General features: G+C 42.1%; 1 protein-coding gene across 1 annotated transcript in view; it reads left to right on the top strand.

The window, feature by feature from the left end:
- Positions 1–20,732, top strand: part of RAB10 (RAB10, member RAS oncogene family) — a gene marked incomplete in the record, with an annotated part of 44,278 nt that overhangs the window by 13,144 nt on the left and 10,402 nt on the right. Inside the window, 2 exon segments of the mRNA XM_072407281.1 lie at positions 11,050–11,110; positions 17,527–17,665. Of these exon segments, the coding sequence (XP_072263382.1) occupies positions 11,050–11,110; positions 17,527–17,665 (200 nt within the window).

Here is a 20,732-nt window from a genome sequence, read left to right as displayed (position 1 = left end):
ATAGATTTTTTTTCTTTTTAATAATTTTGTCTTCAGGTTTCTCCTGTTGATCTTTAGTGGCACTGAATGGGGATATTTGTTTGGTGAGAACACAGCGTCCTCTGCACATGTAAGACTTGATAATTATAGCTATCTCCTCCTTGTTCAGACTTGTAGTTTTGGTCTTTTATGTATGAGTTCACTCCATGGATTTCCAGCATGTGTCATCGAAAACGAGACACGGTATTTATACTTTCTGATTATCCTGTACACAGAGCAACCACATCTGTGTTGGGCCTGGCAGTACATGTGGCTGGAAAACCACAGCCATGACTGCTCGTTGTTCATATCACAAGGATTTTGGGGAGTTTATACCTCGCTGCCTCTCTAAATAAATTGTAATTGTGAACTACAGAACAGGAGCTTAATACTGAACTCCAAACTTCCAAGGAATGTGAAGTTCATAGAAGAGCTTCGTCTAGGGCCACCCTCAGCACACTAATAGCAAGGTCACTACACCAAACTTTATGGTCATCACTCTTCTGCTGGAAACATCTTCAAGTAAATTTACAGATGAGCAAAAAATAGATTCCAGACATGGCACAATGTGCTTTTGCTTAGGTTGCAGCCAGGAGAAAAATATTTGGGTTACATTCAGCTGGCTATGTATTCCATGTGATTCGCTGCCTTTTAGTTCTGAACTGCCCAAAAGAAGAGAAAGGCGTGTGGTTGTGGCTCAGTCTTTGTAAAAGCTCCAAGCAGTGTCTAAAGGTGGTCTGCTATTGAGACACCTCCAATAGGAAATTAGGAATACACTGGATTTGTGGCAGAAAGGGTTATATTCTGTACTTGCAATGGTTTTGGGGCATTTTTTGATCTTTCATTTTCTAGATTTGCAGTGCAATAAAATCCCTTGACTTGAATTGTGCAGAACACTGTTCACAATCTGCAATTGACCAGCTTTGCATTTGGGATGCAATATGTCCAGCTTTTTTTTTATTGCAGGAAATGTGGCAAGTCAAGCGCATCCTATTTTTTATTTTGCCAAATGCTGCATTTTTTCATTTGAGTGCAATGCCCAGTCAGGTACTTGCCTTGCTTCCTTATTTACTATTCTTAATATTGACTCTCCATTCCATGGGCCTTTTGTATCTGTCTGCAGTTCAGCTTTTGGAGGATTTTGCAGATGAATGCTTTTAGTTGTGTATATGATTGTTTTATGTATGAGTGTAGCTTGATCTTTGCCTGATGTTCTTTGATCGTTAGGTTTATGAGCATTTCCATAAAATGTATGCTTGGGCCTGTCCCTCCAACACGAGACATCTACCAGCAAAATATACATGAAAGTTCTGGATTTAAAACCAATGAAAAGGGGCCCTTTGGACATAATAAGGATCCTGTAGTTGTTCATTCATTTCAATAGTGCAGCTCCTCCAGGCTTGACAGCCATTCATTCTGTTAAAGCCTTTTCCTGGAGGTGTGCCTGTAGTTTGTAGGCCTGCCTTGTACATAAGGGATAATATGTACAAACTTAATGCAGCTGGTTGGAATAATTTTATGCAAGTTCAGCCAACACTGATCTTCTCAGATCTCTTGTTGTAACAGTAAAACAAGCTGTACTATATGAATTAACGTAGGACCGTTCATGGTCATAGTTGTGAACAGGTTGGTTGTATTGATAGATTTTCAGGCTTTTCTACTGCAGTGAACAGAGCTTAAGATGAATACAAACTCGCTCAATAATCTGGTGGGAAGTGCAGTATCCGATACCAACCTAATGTACTACAGATGCTAAAAGGTTAGGTTTTAGCTTGTAGTGGTTATAAAATGTTGCTCTTGGCCCTATGCCTTAGGAAATGTATAGTTGACTAAATCTTCTCGGGCACTTACCTTCTACACTAAGCAAAGCTGAGGAGGCATCTTCAGAGCAACCAGCCAGGGAAGCTCCTGTAAATATATTCTACATTTCCCAAAAATCTGTGAATCTTAATGTTTACACTGAAGTGTACTGTAAGTTTCACCACCTATGACACTTTTGCACTTCAAGCCTTGTGGAAACCAAATGGGTAAGGCTCCATAAAGTCATGCTTTAACCTCCCTGGCGGTATAAATGAGGATTTTTAAATGAAAAGGGGTATATTAAAAAATCTAAGACTTAACCTAACCTAAGACTTGGTAGCAGATGCCTGGCCTTGCGTCCCCAACATTCACATGGCGGGGGTCCAGATCCCGGCAGATGTCTAACATAGCTGGAGGAATGCGGCGGGCACTGCTGGAAAGTGGGAACCTGGTAGCACTTGGTAAATTCCTGGGCAATTCCATCCTGAGTGTGGCCCAGGGTTACTACTTTTGGTATGGAAAATCCACCCCGAGCCACACTCGGGAATACCGCCAGGCATGTTAATGACTTGAATGTGTTGGACCTCCAGTGGTCTCCACGAATTCCCACCTGCACAACAGAATTCGGTCATGATCCAGCCTAGAGTCATTTTTAATGTAGTCTTTAGTTGGTACTGGTTGTTCTAAATGTAAAACATCAATTTTGGTCTTTATGCATAGCAGAACAGCTGAGACTATTATTTTTTCTACGGGATTCATAACTTGAGTTTGAATGATTGAAAATTTGATTGCCACATCTTACCTCTGATAGTATAAGATGAAGTAGCCTACCCCTCTCGGCCAATTGGACCAGTTAAAATGATTGCTCCACTGTTCTGGTCAGAATGAACTCCACTTTAACTGGGATCTGCAGTCTAATCCGATGATACCTATCTTTGCATATTTATAACTTTTTTTGTAACCTCTTTTTTTGTTTTTTATACTTCTGCAACTTTTTTTATACCTTTTCTGCCTAGAAATATTTAAAGTTATTAGCTATATTTTTTTTGTTATGATCACACAAATCTGAAGGGGCTGTGAGTGGGTGTTGGCATGAATTCCCTAGATGATATTGTCTGGTTTAGCTTAACCTGTAATTTCGATAGAGAACAGTGTGTGTGGTCTGCCTGTGTGCTGGAAAGCAGTGTCTACCTAGTGTCAGATGCAAGACTTCCCACAAGCAGTAGTGGCAGCTTGGATGTTGTTTGTTTCCTGTATGCGGGTTAGGAAATTTTTGGTTGGTAGATTTTCTGTTCTAACGCCCCATTCTTACATATATACAATATGATGGCCTGGGTCTAAAAACCCTTGGCCATGTGCCATTTTTTGTTGCACCTCCTGTCAATGCTATGTCCAACTGTTATACCGACCCATGCAAGTCTTTTAAACCACTTCTCCAAAACGGCTATTTTTATATGGACCGAAGAGTTTATTCATATGATTACCTTTATGCTTGTGCTGATTCAGTGAGTTGCTGCGTTGGGGAAAGTAAGCAAGATCAGAAATGGGGGTTCCTTATGCATCTCTGTTAAGGCTTTAGCTTCATGAGGACCGGACACCGCGGTACTGTGGAGGCCGGTATATACTATGCCTTTACAATTATTCTCATTCATGCGCAGTTCTTTCCTTTCATTTTGGAACTTTTAGTTTTACAAGCAGCAAGCTTTAATATTGACAGCAGATTCTACTAAAAATAAAATTTCGCGAGGAGAGATGGCCTCGGGGGTAATCCCTGGACAAGGTGACTTCATGGCTAAGGAATGTTTAGTGAAAGAACCTTTCCCTTGCTTTAGAAAACCATGTTATACAACATGCCTAACATTCTTCCCCCAACTGTCAGTCATGAGTCTTGCCTTACAAGGGTTTTCCTATGTTTCCTTTATACACATGTAGAATGAACCATAGACATGGCCCAGCTTACCACCCCCTGGTGTCTCCACAGAATATGCTCAATAAGATACTAACGTGCCAAAATACCCATAGTACAAAGAATGATTTAACGCAAACTGAAAGCTTTGTTTGCTTCTGGTGAGTCATAGAAAGGTGGATATGTGCTGGGGACAATGATTTTTATTGCGGTGTCCAAAATCGAGTAGTCACCAGAACACAACTAGAGGAAATCTTCCAGTATTGATACTTGTTCCAATGACAAAGGTTCTAGAGTTGCCATGAAGGTTCTCTGTCCCTGTTCTAAGTTGGTTTGTTGTGTTGCTGTTCTGTCACAAAATTGTCACTTCCATTGGAGGCAATGTTCAGTGCACATTACAGAATTGGGAAACCCACCGTAAAATGGAAGTAAGGCCCCCTTGTCTTGCGTAATGACCTTTCATCGCAGGTTGCCGCCATCTTCCCGTAGATGAACTTCGGACACTTTATTTAGCTGTGCCGTGATGACCTAACTCCCGTGCAGGCATGTGGGAGTTCATCTCTGGCATACGCAAAGGAAGCTGGAAGTGTTCGGTTTCCCTTACAACCAACCAAGTTAACGCTTCACATGTGTTCAGCTTTCATATTTCCTTGACTCAACCAGGCCTGCCTGGTCATTGAGCAGCCATCATTGGAGTTCATGTAGGCTCTTTGTAGCCACAGGTTGGAGCCATGAGGTATAACAGGAAAAAAAGTTAAAACATTTTTCAGGCAACCTTTTTTTTTTTTAAAAGCCCCTATTGCAGTAGTTAGCTTAGCTCTAGATAATTTCAGTCATACATATAGAATCGTGCCCAGTGTCATTTATACGAAAGCTTGAGGACACCCTATGCATGCTGGTAATCTCCATTTCCTCCATCTTTCGTAGTGTGCTGATTCAGAGCATCCCTAAAGTCAACTCTTTTCACCACAACCTCAATCATCCCAAGGATAGTAAAGAGAAAGACCAACTGTGTCACGTGCTTGGCCTGCAGATTTGTAAAAAGGGGGAAGTATGATCTAGGGAGCCCCTCGGAATTCTTTACACAATGGAGCAGCTCTTCTGTAGTGAGATTTCCTTGCTCTATTGAGCAGAGCCCAATGTGTGGGGTTTCATTGCCTAAATACTATGGCTTGGTTTTCATGAATGCTCTGCACAGGGCTTACTCCATCTATAGTGCAGAGTAAATCTGCTATAAATAGACCCCGAAGGGTTTACATTTACCTTGATAAAACCTCAAGAATCTAGATGCAGAAGGGTCGTACTAGGATGTGTTAAATGCATCTTGCAGCATTCTCTTCCTAAGCTCTGACACTCCATACGTTGGTAATGGTATAAGTGCTCGGGAGGTGTTCGATAATCAGGTTTTAAGGTTGGGCAAAAAAGTATACAAGGAGTTATGACAAAGCCTTCTGTTCATCTAATCCCCATAATCTCCTAATTTAATAGTAGTAATCTATGTTCAGAATGATGTGTAATACAGAGTAACCTTATGAGGACCTGTTTTAAAGTAATGTATGAGTGACATCACCAAGGTTGCATGAGTGTACACCACAAGTTAAAAGAAATGTTAACCCTCTGTAAGCTATCCTTGCAATTTGTATAGTCCCTTGGTAAAATGGTGGTTTTGCTATACATATGTTTCGGGACAGAATCAGGAGATGCTAGCTTGCAGTTTCCTTGAAGAACCCACAAGTTTCCCATCTGAAAATCTGCTTTGTACATTATAAGCTTGGGGTTTTCCTGTGAGTATGTAAGGGAAGTTTATCCTGACCACAGATGCTGATGGCAGAAAGAAGAAATGGACTTTCAGTTCACCCAAGAGCTTGAAGGACTGATGACTATTCAAGTCCGCACACAGGGCCCATTGTGGTGCAGCAACACTTAACGCTGTGCGTCCTGGGAGATTAGCCATTCTTTTTTTCTATTGTAGGGGACAGCCCTCACTTGCAGCATTGTTTTTTAAAAGTGAAGGTCTTTTTTTCTTGTAGAAGCAATGTTAAATCCTACAAGGGGAATCCATGTCCATTTAAACAAAAAAAAGTTGTAGACAGAAGTCTAGGAAGTCTATTTTTTGTGAGCAACAAAGATGGCCGAAGACTTCAAATCTCAATTAACTTTGCTGAAAGTGGCCCCTGGAATAACAAGGGACATCACAACGCTGGGGCACTTTGGCAGGCAAATGTGCCATATTGTACTGAATTGTATTGTATTCCCACTTTATGGCAAAATTTTAGGCACTGTGGGCAGAGTTTGCATTCACTTTCTAGTAGATTTAGGAACTGACAAAGGTATTGATGTAATTTTCTTCGGCTTCTTTTCCCTGGTAGTGCTTGCAGGGCATTCTGGGGATACTTTTCAAGGTGGGTAGGGAAGTCCCTTCATTCAGCTATGTGATATCTCATATCCAACCTGTTCAGAGTGAGGGCACTTTTAGATTCTCCCAATTCCAACCTTTCAACTGCTGTGCCCTTCAGGATAACGCTGTCATGCAGTTCTTACTCCAGATTTGGAAAAGCAACTGCACGTCTAGAAACAACACCATAATCCACCGCAACTGCACAAAATGGTTCCCTTCTGCTCCCATTCCGCTGAATAGGAGCAGGGTTGAGCCTTGCATTAGAATGCTTTTGTCAACTGCAAGTCTGTGGCCAAGTGGTATGTAGGAATTAATTATTGGCAAGTTTTTTTAGTACTTTAACTTTTTTTTACTATTGGTTTTCCTGATGGATGTACAGTCACATGGATGTAGGAGTTTAAATAGGAATTGAAAGTTTAGAACTGGTACTTGGCATTAGTTTTTTGCACCCAGTGAGAATCCAGCCTGGTGTGCCTTTAAGCAGCCTGTGCTGACGTTGGCTGGCCATGCAGAAATGTCTCCATTGATTTCTTATCCGCTGCAATGAATTGGAAGGTTGGTGCTCAGGGCCTAAACACTGCCTTTTGTTCTTTCACAGAAAACCGGCCTTTGTGCTTTCCTAGATTGTCATACTGTTAATACATTTCTTTTCTCTGCTGCCCTATCAATACCGTCCTTTCTGCCTTTGTGCCTGTTCCTGGGAAAAGTCCCTGCAGTGAGGGTGAGGCCTGTGCTGACCACTTTGGCCTTCCCTGTGTGGGCTCTGCACAGCTGGAATTTCTGCTAAGCCAGCACTCGCTAGTGACACATGGCTTGCCGGGGTAAAATTGGACGCAGGCGGTTTAACTGTTTCAGGATAAGCGCCCGTGTCTGCTGTCAGATGCCAAATCAAGGTGGCCTTGCTGAGCACAGACCTTGTAGACCAACCATGTGCTTTACACTTCATATTCAGTGGTATAAGTTTATATAAACCCTAATGATAGACTTAGATTTGTTTCCTTTAGTCTATTAGGACTGGTAAGTTTCAGGTCCGACACAGCTAAGAATGCATTCATGTTTAAGTCTGTGCTGATAACAAGGGCCGGCTCTTGGAAGAAACATTGGTTGAATAATGGGCATCAGTGTCAAAGGGTTAATTGCTTCTTCCTCAATGCAGAACAATGGTAAGAAGTGTGAGATGTTTCTTCTTTATGAATAGATCTCGCCTGTGTTCTGTGGTTTCCCACGCTGTCATGTGACCTGGCCTGCGGCTCTACCTGCTGCCTGCCTGTTCAGCATGGAGTTATGAGAGTCATCCGCCACCTTCACCCGTACTACCGACACCCACATTTCTCCGCCATTCATTCTCGGTGACCTCCAGGAAGTCTCATCTATTGACAGTCCCGGCTTCTCCTCCTGACAGCAAGCTTTTCTTGTTTTGTCTAGTTTATCATGTTTCTTATTGCATACATTGCATTGCTACTGCAGTTTTTAAAGTTTTGCATTTAAATAAACATACGTTTAAAGCAGAACTAAACACAGCTTACACTCACCTGAACCCGTTCCATTGTCTGCCCAATTATCTTTTCCATCTTGGGCCTTCTCACGCATGCAGCAGCTCATTTAGTTCCAGCCGGTGGGGAAGCTGGGATGTGCTGGCTACCCATGCTCAAAGTTTGATGAGAGCAAGAGGGACATCACCTGTCCATTTCTGCAACTAAGGAAAATTCTTAACATGGAACTTTAGTTCTCTTTTAAAGTAGTTTGACAAAAAGCAACTTTTACAACTGGTCCCATGCAAAAAAAAAAAGGCCAATCAGCCTTGAAACAGTGCACATTTACCTATAAAAAAAATACCCACCCCCCACCCCCACCACTTGAATAAGGCAGAACTCTGGGTAAATATGAAACTCACAATAATACAGCGCTGTAATCATTAATACATATGTAAGAAATCTGAAGGGACCCTAAATATAAGACCTGGTATCTGCTTCTTTCAGTACCTATGTTGCAGAGCTGTTGTGTGACAGGAGGAAGCCGTACAAGGAGTCAATCAGTTCTTGAGTTGAGGAGGTTGACAAATGAACTTGTCATTCTGTCATTTTTTTTTTGCAATAAATTCTTGCCTTCATCTGCGCTTTTGAATTTCACTAGGCGGCCCTGCCTGCTACCTCTAGTCCCAATAGTTTCCTAGTTCAGTTTGGAGTAGTCCATTGAACCCTAGGGTTCCTCCAGAAGTTGCTAGGGGTACCTACAGCAATAAGTAATTTGTACCTCTCAGGTCAGCGTAACTGACATCAATGATCTTTTTGGCTATCTGTAAGGGTGACACTCCCAATGACCAGCAATGTAAGATGAGTTCCTCCTACATACCACCATGATATATACTATGTGCTGTGGATAGAGAAATTGTAGCTGGGGTTCTCTAAAGACCTGAAAGTTATTTCAAGGGTTCCTCCTTGTTATGGATACAGAAAACCTGCCATAGTGCATGCTGCAGCTCCATTCATTCCTATGGATAGTTTGTGGAGGCCTCCAGCAGAGTTCTCACCATTAATGGTCCTGAATGAAGCTTGCATAATACATGTAGTTACAGATATTAGAAAGGCTTTTGTAGCATTGCACTCATTACAAAGAATGTTTGTATTGGCAGGGGACACATTTGTCTTCCAAAAAGCTAAAAACAAATTTGGATAAATTCCCCATCTTTACAGCTTTCAGATCCATAGCATCTCCTGGCTGATGTGAGTTATGGAAGAGGAATGTTTTACCTGCGATCGCCCTCTCCAGTGACACTAGAAGTATATGGCACTGATAGGTGTGTCTGTGCAAATTCTGTGTGTAGTCAGTGAGAGTGCACCTTATCATTTCCTCGCCGTACTTTATCCGACCACAGACCACACCTTTCCTGCAGGTTCCTGCATAACAACCACGTTCCTCTTCTCTCCTCGCCCCTTGGGTTGTCTGCAGCCATGATTCATTACAATGAAGCTTGGAGTTGCCCCTTCTATTGATTGCTGAGAGCCATTCAATATGAAGTGGAACTATCCCCCCTCCCCCCCCTCGTATACCCACCTGTCCCCATTCCTAGTCGCAGGAGCCGCCATCATCTTCTCCTAGCTAGAACTTTCGGCTGTTTTGATTGGCCAGGCTAGAATGACAAAACTCCCGGTTCATTCAGTCCCAGCAACTAATGGTTAAGAAGGTTGGAAACGTCTGGACTATGTGAATGAATTAGGAGTTTTTCCATAATCATGATCTAATGTCCCCCCACAGTCACACACTATTATTATATATTTATATAGCTCTGACATATACCGCAGTGCTGTACAGAGAACACTGAGCAGATCCCGTCAGTCTCTGTACAGAGGAGCTGACACTCCCCCCACAGTCACACATATTATACATTTATAAAGCCTTGACATATACAACAGCGCTGTACAGAGAACACTGAGCCAACCACATCCATCTTTATACAGAGGAACTGACACTCTTATGTGGTCACACACTTTTATCATACATTTATATAGCTATAGCTCTGACATATACCATGGTGCTGTACAGACAACACTGAGCCAGTCATATTTGTTCGTAGGCTGAGGAGCTGACACTCATCAACCACAACTATCCAATATGTGTCTCCGACATATACCATAGTGCTGTACAGAGAATACTGAGCCAGTCCCATCAGCCTCTGTACAGAGGAGCTGACACTCCAATGTCCCCTCTACAGTCACACACTAATATACATTTATATAGCGCTGACATACCGCAGTGCTGAACAGAGAACACTGAGCCAGTCCCATCAGTCTCTGTACAGAGGAGCTGACACTCTAATGTCCTCCCAATGATTTGTATCCTCATCCAGCTCTGATGTGTAGTACAGGGCCATTAAACGGTCATTACTTTTTCATCTCAGTCTGAGAATTTAGGTAATTTTTGCATTGTGAAAGGAAAGGCTGCTGGAAGCAACTGGGGAAGTACAGATCCCATGTGGATCATTTTCATAGAAATTCTGTCTTGGACCCCAGCACAGCAATTTCCCAGTGCAGACCACCATGGAATAAGGTTTAGTGCAGTCAGCACTTATTTCCGGTCTTCATGATTCTGCAGATTGGCTCCCTATATAAATGCAGCTCGGTGACCGGTGTTGCAGTAAGGGAAACCCTGTGGCGGCCATTGTGATGGCTAATGAGTATTGTGTGCCGTCGGGCCAGCGTCCTGTTTATATACATTTCCGTGTCACGTATAATGTTTGGAATTCTCTCAGAAACTCGGCACCTCCGTAGTGATGGATTGTATATACACGCTGCATGCTGTGTTCAGCAAATCACTGGAAGTATGTGTGTCTGTCAGCAGTCCAGGAACCAAAACGAGGAGTGTATGGGGGTGTAGACTACAACTCCCAGCATCCTACATAGTATTGCCCCATCGTGGCTGCATTGTGCAATACACAAGGATTTAAATTGTTTATAGTGTAAACCCTTTCCACACTATGACTTCTAGTTTGCAGAGAATTTTGGAAAAAAAAAACTTTAAATGCATTTATAAACCTTGCTGGATATCTCTCATGAATGATTAACCAAGGCTGCATACCTGTAGTGCAGTGTGAAAAGTTCACTTCCTGTAAAAATGCCTAAAGCTTTAAACCACAGCTTTTCTTTTTAAAGAGAAGCATTATGTTTAAAAGGTTTCCATTACTCTCTGCTTACTACCCTGCCACCCGGATTTTCAGCAAAGCACCCTGATAGCCGGTGTTTGATCCCCGGATACATGAGCGGATCGTGTGCTTCCATATACTTAGGAGTTCTGGATGTTTCTGATGCTAAAGAATCATATTGAGACCCTCAGAAGGCTCCTTGTTTTTTTTTGCTCTATTGACTGATACACAACACATTTATTTCTTTGCACAATATCCTGATCTCTCGTTTTTTTGTTTCCTTTACAGGAATAGATTTCAAGATCAAAACTGTGGAATTACAAGGAAAGAAGATCAAATTACAGATCTGGTGAGTGACTGTTGTTTTCTCCTACCTCATAATACTTGTTTATGGCAGACATGGTTATTCACATCTGTGCAGAAGAAAACCGCAGCTGGAGAGTGAAGATTTACCGCTGGAGCATGAGGGATAGGCTTCTACCCCAAGTGACAATTCCTAAATCTGCTGCTAGGTTCTTCCAACCCCTGTCATTGTACTGAGATGGGACCAGGAAGCCTGGCTGTTCTCCAGAAACACAGCCACCATTTGGGTCTAACTTTTGGTTTTTGCTTGCTTGGTTTATTTCAATTTTATCATCTGATCATCTTCAGTTGTTGAAGTTTGATAAGTTTGCTGGGGATGTTTTGCTTCACCCACCTGCCTTAACCATTTACATATCTGAGGGGCAGCCTCTGAAAACCCCACATAACTAATATAGAGAATACCATTCCTGAACTGATCAAAGCCCAGACTGTCTGCATCACATTCACTCAGTTACTGTTCACAGAAACCTTTCACCCTGACGCTCCTGTTAGTGGCTTTAAAGAGGAACTAAAGTTCTGCTTAAAAATTTGGCATCAAGCAGGGCTTTATTGCAGAAATGGACAGAATGGTCCCTTCTGCAGTAAGCTTAACTGCATGTGAGCCACCCATCTGTCAATTTTCATTGTCAATCCTGACTTCCCCAGTGGGGCCTGGACTGACCCCCTCTGAACATAGAGGAGATAAATCATTCCAACCAGTCAAGATGAATGAAGATTGAAATGCGGAAGGGAAGGGAGAAAATAACCACAGCAAAGAGGGCAGGTGACTATCCCCAGGGTTTTAAGCATGCTAGGGGATCTCTGGAAGTACCTGATGGAGGCTATACCTGTACATAGTCACATTGTTTTTTTAACATTGCTGAGGTATTAGGATAATAATAAAAAAAAACCTGCAATCGCAAAGTGCAATTCGCGTTCTCTCCCCAGATCGAAAATTCCCAGATCGAAGTTCAACTTTACCTGTGATGTCTGTTCAATAAACTGTTCAATAAACTCAATCAACAGCAAGAAAACCTTGACAACTTTTGTGTTGTGGTTCTTAGTATTTGTACTAATCACCATGTTGCATGGTAAGCGAAGCTTTGCTTGCTTCTGGATTTTGCTTTCTTCAATGAAGACTCCTGGTAAAAGTTCATGCCCAGTCTGTGGCTCCTTTGCAGTGCCAAATCCATCAACTCATGGCAACCAATCAAATTGGACTTGGTATGAGATTTGGTATTTAGGAACCAGCACTTCATAGGAGAAGGCGTACATGGTCACTCAGATACATGCTCATATGGGATTGCTGGACCCCCTGTCCCCAGCTGGTGCGTCACAATTGGATTATTTTAGTGGATAAGGGAGAGAGCAACTTGTTTTCTTGCCTGGCAGTTCCAGGGAGGAGAGAAATCTCCGTCACTGACCCCTCTGCTTGTTTAGCTGCACTTCAAGGGATGCCTACAGAGCCTGGGAATGTGACCAAGGCCCATTTGACAGATCCCAAAAAAACTGGCAGGCGCCTACAGCGCTCTGGAAGGATGACAGGCCTGCAATTACTTTTCAGAGAGTCGTCACATTAACTCTTTTAGGGATACAGATGAGTTCAGCAAAATCTTTCAAGGGAAGTAATTTATTGCTGGTGCTGACTTATTGCCCAGCATTCTACAGAATTCATTGGGTTACCATTAGCCCTTACTGCATAGTGGCTTACAGTCTTTTAGCCCCACCATGCATTTGTGTGTGACAAGTTAATTTGGTTGGGTGCAGATTGGTCTCAGTGGACCACACCTCTAGTCATGTTGTGGTCCGGTTTGTTTTCGCCTGTCTCCATTTCTTGGCAGCCCGGATCGTCGTTCCCTAGAATGTGTGCAGCTGCTCCAGTCTGAATGGTCTTACAGAGCTTCTCCGATGCACCTGCCTATTGCTTGGCATTCCTCCTCCATATCCGAAACAATCACAGATTTCTTGTACCATCTCTGCAAGCCTTACAGGATCATAAATTGAAGATAGATATGTAGTCATGTTTGGAATGCTTGTGAGGGAGGTTCAATGACAACCAACTTCCTCCTATTTCCCGAATCCTACTAAAGGTGCATACACACGTTTAATTCTTGTCGTTGGAAAGGATCGTGATAGGAGCCGCACGATGCATAAACGAGTGCTGTACATACAGCACCGTTCTACTTTATGGAGGGGGATAGCGACAGAGCGGCACCCTGCTGCGCGCTCTCCCCCTTCCCTTGCATTAGGATCGTTTGTGGATCCACCAGGACGGATCCACGGATGATGAACGACACGTGCTGTACACACACCAGATTCTCGGCCGATACCCGGCCAAACCTGATTATCGGGCGAGAAAAATTTGACGTGTGTACTAGCTTAAATCCTTTTTCCCTCATTGCTGGCAAAAATACATTCTGCCTCCAAACAGGGGACGGGTCTCTGAATGTCACATAGATCTATAGTGGAAATTACCAAATAGATTTAAACCCTTCTACTAAGTGTTTTTATCCAACGTTTTTTTCTTAGTAAAAGACCCAACAAATTCCGCACCCTTGATGAAGGCGCCAATCCTTAGACCCCCGAAACGTGTTCATTTAATATGTAGATTTGACCTCTAGGCCTAGTACATGCAGGCTGATTTCTTCATTTTAGTTATTCAGATCTGAAGTAAAAAAAATGACTGATCCAAGAGATCCAATGTGTGCCAGGGTCCTTTAGACCCGAAATGTCCTAAAAGACCCCGGCAAACAACTTCATTCTGCATTTTTGGAGCATTTAATAGGATATTTCTATATCATACGCTGTGGTAAGCCACCCATGTCTTGAGGCTTTAGCTTTTCTCATCCGAATGGCAGCTATGATGTTTCAGCTTTATGGTCCGATGTTGTAACTGTGTAGCTGGTGTTTGCTTCCTGTGGGTACTGCGTGCAGTTTTTACAACCATATCTCCTGGTGCTGGGAGAATTCAAATTTGTCCAATCTTGCCAATTGTACTCTATCCTAAAGAAGCAGCCCAAGAGCTGCGAAACATATGAAACAAAGGAGAACCCCCCTTCTATAATACCAACACTTTGATGGATATAGTTTTGGGGGGAATGTGATTATATAATACTGCATTGCTCTTTAATAATTGTCAAGAGTTTTACTTTTAAGAAATTGTGTGCTATGTTTAGGTATATGTTACATAAATAAAATTGATATTTTTACCTGTATAGCCCTCGAAAGTCCCACTTTGGAACTCTCTTGCTATTCGTCCTTTGCAGCCTCCAAAGTCAAATATAGTTTTTAGTATAAAAGTTTGGAAATTTCCCATAACCTGAGACTGGCAGGTATCCGATCTCCGGAGATTGAACACTGCCGCACAGCACAAATATTTAAGGGCTTGGTGTGCTCAGGGAGTAGTCGGCACAGCTTGTTTGACTAGCAACACTCATTCTGTTGTCACAACCAGACTCCTTCCACCGAACTCTATCCAGGTGTATCCTGGGAATGGCTGACGGGTTTCTAATAACTCTTTGAAAGACTCTGATCTTTTTATATGACAGTGAAGTGCGTTACTAGCCCTTGGAGATAACCATATCAAAAAAAGGAAGGTAAAAGGAAGACTCCCATTTTCTAGTTAGTCAGCAATGCTATAGTTTTTTCCACTAGAGAATTGTAGTTGTGCTGTTTGTGCATGTTGGTCAATAATTGTATCCCTCTGTTGTGTAAGGTTGGCCCACTATAGCATCTTTTTCCTTGTCCATGTTGGGTGCTTCTGATGTTCGTCCTCATGTAGACCCACTACCTTGCTGTAACATTGTAGTTGCTGGTTGGAAATAAGTTTTGTGAAATTGCATAAGCAGATGGATACCAAAACAAATGCTAAAGGTGGTCAGATAAAAAATGAGAGGTGTGGAACCTGCCCAGACTTTCCTCCAGAGATTAATAGGGGTTCCTTAAACAATGGACACGTTGTGCCTCTCTGGTAAATTGGCACCAATGAGCTTTTTGGCTATCTGTAAGGTTGGCATTTTTTTTCACCATGGACCACCATGCTAATATACTGAGAACTGGGGATAATGAACTTTTAGCAGGGTGTTCTTAAGACCTGAAAGTAATTTTAAAGGGTTCCCCCATGTTAAAAAGATTGACAAACACTGACATAAAAAACTTTTTTGCTTTCTCTTTCCTTCTTCAGATCCCCTCTGTTGGTTAAATTTGATGTGTCTTTACAGACCACAGAAACTGGCACCAACCTGTACACCAATGTCATGGTTGATAAAACTTTATTGTTCCTGACCTAACATGCCTTCTGTAATCCCACTGCACTGACGCATTTTACCTCAAACTGTCTTTGTCATATAGAAAAAGTTAGGATTTGCATACAACATCTTCTGCCTTTATCTGTGGATCTAACGATAAACTGTTTTCGCTAAAGGTAATGAAACCCACTCACGTGGGTTTTATTTTATTTTTTTTTTCATCACTTTTAGTTCAGTTTTATTAACCAGAATTTTTGTAAATATGTTAGGAGAAACAACTGTTTGAATATATGAATGTTAAGCCTACCGGAAATGTTAGATAGATTTACCTATATTTATATACACTTCTTGTCATTGCCTAAGGTATAATGTGTTTCTGTATTGATCGTGTTTGTCAAGGCAGCAGCCATATACTTGACATCAGAAGGTGGGAGCTTATATATCGTTCTCTTAGGAAAGCAGTGATCTCCCCGGCCCTTTTAGCCTAGCCGGCACTTTTCAGTGATCACCCTTCTGTTTTTGTGTAGTTACTGAAAAGTTGGGTTACATCACAGGGGCTTCCACCTGCCTACAATTTCTTCCCACCCAGCCTAAAACAACTTCTTGGATGAACACTGGAACGTTTCGCTACTTGTAAGCTGGCCAATGAAAACTTTGCTTATGTGTCAAAACAGATCTTTGTAGATCCTGAGTCAGTTGTATGCATCTCCAGGTTTTTTTTTTATTGGAGTCAAGTTTGCATCCCATCCTTGTCATCTAATTTGGGCCTTGTGTAGTCATCATGAGGGTGCAGGATCATCAAGATGGCATGTTGGGATTTGCATTAACGTTCTGCTGCCCGTATCTCTGGATAACATGGATGCCAGTTGTTGCAGTTGGGTTCTTGTTGGTGACTTGTGGGGAACTGTATACATAAACTACTGTTCTCCTCAGGCCGAACGTTCTACCTAACCAAGGCAATAGGTTGAGCCCGAGTTCCACACTGATTTTAAAAACTCTAGCCAAAAGCGTACACAGTGTTGTCTCTAGATCCTTTTAGCAGGGCGCACCACCCGGCACTTTTTAGCAACCACCCAACTGTTTTTGGGTTGTTCCTGAAAAGTTGGGTCACAGTACAGGGGCATAATACAAAAATGATGCGATATACTATAGGCGTGGGTATTGTAAAGTTAGAACAAAGTATGGGGATGGGGGGATGGGGGGTAGAAAGCAGACAGAATTCTAGAGGTTACTGAATTCCTATGGTAATGACTCCAAACACTAAAAATGTTTTGACCATGTTCCTACAATGTTCTCCCACCCAGCTGAAAACCAATATGGGAGGACACAGGGCATGGTATGCTGATCTTCTTGTAATGTTTTTTGAACAGTTTCTGTGAAAGCTAAACATTTTTCATAGCAGCGGTCGCCGACAGGTGGTCCACAGAAAAATTTGGACATTATTTTATTAATAAAAAAATTAAAAAAATTAAAAAACTTAAAAAATATTCTAATTCTTATTCTGAATGACAACTGTCGCCTTTATATTGCACTAAATTCACAAACTGTCCTAGAGACGGGGAAAAAATAGGGAGGCACAGCGTGACGTCAGTGTAGTGTTAGGTTGTATGAGGCAACCGTTGCAAAGCCGTATGCATCAGTATTGTTTCCGCCATTACAACAGTCACCCCAATCCAACAATACCTATTTATCATAGATTTGTTTTATTTTATTTGTTTATTTCTTAGATTCTCTTTTAGGTAAGTAGGACCTGAACTGTGTATTTTCTTTAATTGTTATATTTAATGTTTTCCACTGTTTTCACTTTGATAACTATCATTTCTTGTTTGGTCTTAGATTGGAATGGAATAAACCCATAATGAGTGAGAAAAAGCAAACTAATATTTTTCATTTCTTTAGTAATACCAAAGTTAATGCAACTAATGATAACAGTAACAATAGTAATACTTCAGTTAACCGTGAGCTGATCAATGAGCAATCAAAAATAATTATTTTACAAATGTATTTATCTTTTTAAAAATATTTATATTAATGGTGCACGGGATCAAAAATTGAGAATTTAGTGGTCCGTGAGGTCCAAAAGGTTGGCAACCGCTGTTCCATAGTGTACAGTGTGTTTTACAATACAATTGTGCAAGTGCCTTGCAATTCTAACGAAGTCTTTATTCTCTTTCAGGGACACAGCAGGACAGGAGCGATTCCACACCATTACCACCTCTTACTACAGAGGGGCTATGGGAATCATGTTAGTCTACGATATCACAAATGCCAAAAGCTTTGAGAACATCAGCAAGTGGCTCAGAAACATTGATGAGGTAAGAGCTTGCTTCTGTCTGCTCTGGCACAGCCTGTGGGTCGCTGCAAACGTAACCGGCGAACAGTAAACCGAGCCGTGTGTATTCAGAAAGATTTTTGGATAGTTGAATGGACGTGAAAGAAATATTACATTCACAGCGTGATCTACATTGTAGGCCGATTGTAATTGCCATCTGATCTGACATTAAAAGCAAATCTAAACCCCAAAACAGGAATGTTATATATTGCAGCATGGTGCTTGCATTCGATTTCAGTCTTTAATCCCTATATATTACACATCCTCCTCATAGCGTTTTTCTGTGCCTCTGTAGGGAGCAAGTGTTGTCATGCAGGCTGCCGATCAAATGTGATTTTTCTCACCAACATCAAAATACGTTCTAGCTTCAGCTACCTATTTCCTGTCCAGTAACGGTGCCTTAATGTCCTTATAGGTACACCCGCATTGGATAGGGGGCAGGCAACAGAGATCAGGGCATTAATAATAAATTGAATCCAGTTACAGGCCCATAGAATGGGCGTTTTGATGGCACAGCAGGCATCCTTTGGCCCCCATCTTTTTCTAATGCATGTTAGTTTTTATATATCCTGAACTGCAACAAAGGCCCAATGACCCTTTCCAACATCTGACCCATGCCAAGCACAAGACGTAAGTACATAGTGGTGGTGTGATTAAATGAGTCCCTCGACCCAGCATGATGTCTTGAAGCCCTCGTTAAGACACCCAGTGCCTTTAGTCCCTCAGCCTGGCTGACACACCTAGTTTGATTGACAATAGCTTTTACCAGAGAATTGCTGTCACGTTGGCGTTAGTTAGCGTTTAAATGCTTGTCATAGATGGGTGTTGCTGCCTACTTATACAAGGTAATAGTCTACAAGGAATTGGCTTCCATGTGTGAACTGTCAAGAGGTTGTAGTTGAATGAATGAATGAAATAAATAAATAAATATATATATATATATGTGTGTCTGTGTGCGTACGTACACAGTGTTCTCCCCAGCCCCTTTTAGCTGAGCGCAACACCCGGCACTTTTCAGTAACCACCCGGCTGTTTTTATGTGGCTACTGAAGAGTTATGTGGCTAAGAGTTGGGTCACAATACAGGGGCTGCCACCCACCTACAATTTCTTCCCACCCGGCTAAACTTCTCTAATTGCAATGGGAATGGCTGACCTAGTGGGGACATGGATTTCCATTGGACAGCAGTGGTCACCTGACCACAATATATTGGCAGCTAATTAAGGGCAATGAACAGTTTTCCACGAAGAGACTCTGCAAGAATTTGCTATTTCTTTTACATAGAATACTGCCTTCTTGCAAGTTTTTATTGCAAGTTATTTCTGGGCTGTTCCTTTAAGAGCCCAGCAGAATTGGTCAATATGCTAAGGCAAAGTTAGGACAAATCTCTGATTTACTCCTTGGTTTTAGCGGTCTCTGGTCAGTCTCATGTGAGCAGGCTGCGTTTCAGCATTTTTTCCACTTGCTGGGGTTACGCAAGTCTTTATGGCACTGGCATGCTGGTCTATATGAGTCACGCAGGGAGTGCCTCTGATAGCAGATCATTGTGTGCACAGCCCGGGGTCATGGCTTCCTGGAGTTTGCTAGTAAAAAAAAAGTTCAATGAATCCCGGAGGTGGAAGACGGCAGTTCATCATCTAGAGTTTTCTAAAATGTTTTCAGGCTTTAGAGGAGACCAGTGCCCCTTCATCTTCTAGTAATGCTAGATTCCTGGATGTCATGTATTTACTAACCAGTGAGGAGCACATACATGTGCAGATTAGGTGTCCTGGCTTCACTTTCTGCATGCTTTTTTTTGGGTGACTGAAGTTTGTATTGCACTGCCTCTGTGTATTAGTAAATGTGATGTGCTTGCTGAGATAAAATCAATCCCTAAAGAGGATTTATTGGTTTGTGAACTTAATATAAAAAAAAACTTTTAGTACTTTTGGAATAAGAAGGTAAGTACTATAATGGAGACACAAACGGATTTCTAAAGTAATGGAAATTTGCTGAGACAATTGTCTGCCGGAATGTTTCTCCTCTTCTATTAACAGCTCAGAATTTAGGATTTCTGTCACTTTCAGTCTTGGAGACATTACAGGAACATATAGTAACAATTTCCCCTGTAGTAACGTACTGTAGTAAAGTACATGGCTTAAAGCAGGTTATTGTGAATTTTTATGGGCAGCTCACAGAAAAGTAGTTGAAGCCCCTTGGAGCAGAGGGTCACTACTGGGCAGCCCACTGAAGAATACATGGGTCTCTTCAGAACGGAAGAAAGGGCTCTTGTGTAGCCTAATGGGAGATAGCATGCAAGACTTCATAGCCCGCTGAGCTGAGTTTGTGTATATGGAGTAATCCAGAAGTGGATGAAGATGAACAGCCTCGCTAATGGGCAGCTTCTAGAAGGGTACACGGGGAACCTCTGAAAAGGCTGCATGTTTCTTTAAAGAGTCTGTAACTGGGCAGTACATGGAAGACCTTCTGAAGGCGAGGAAGTGACTCTTCAATGAGTAGCTTACTGGAGAGTTCATGGAGCCCTTCAAAAGTAGGCTGAGCAGAGGAAGAATTTTTTTATAAGCAGCTTACTTAGAAGAACTTGGAGGCTGCAGGTGAGGAATTGGCTCCTAAATGATAAACTCCTGAAGAGTACATGGAGGACCTTGGAGCAGACCGGAGATGAGAAGGTTTCTTTATTGGGTAGCTCACTGCAATAGACATGCAGCAGGCAGAAGGTGAGTAATGGGCTCTTCCAGTGAGCAACTCACTGGAAATTGCATATAGGCCCTTAAGGTAGGCCAGGTTGAATAATTTTTATGGGTAACTTGCTGGGGAGTACATGAAGGAGCTGGAGAATGAGGAAAGTATGTACATGGAGGACTTCAAAACAAGCTAAGTTTAGGATTTTTTTTTGGAGAGCTTGATGCCTTGTGAGGGACCTCGGAGCAGGCTGGAGGTGAGGGACAGGCTCTTTATTGGGTAACTCTTTTGAAAGTGGATGGAGGAGCTTGGGACAGACCAGTGGTAAGGAAGAGGTGGATGGGGGACCTTGGGACAGACCAGTGGTAA

Source organism: Pyxicephalus adspersus, chromosome 4 (assembly GCF_032062135.1).
Source record: "Pyxicephalus adspersus chromosome 4, UCB_Pads_2.0, whole genome shotgun sequence".
Lineage (NCBI taxonomy): Eukaryota > Metazoa > Chordata > Amphibia > Anura > Pyxicephalidae > Pyxicephalus > Pyxicephalus adspersus.
Note: the sequence above shows the minus strand (reverse complement) of the source record. Positions and strands in the feature narration are given on the sequence as shown.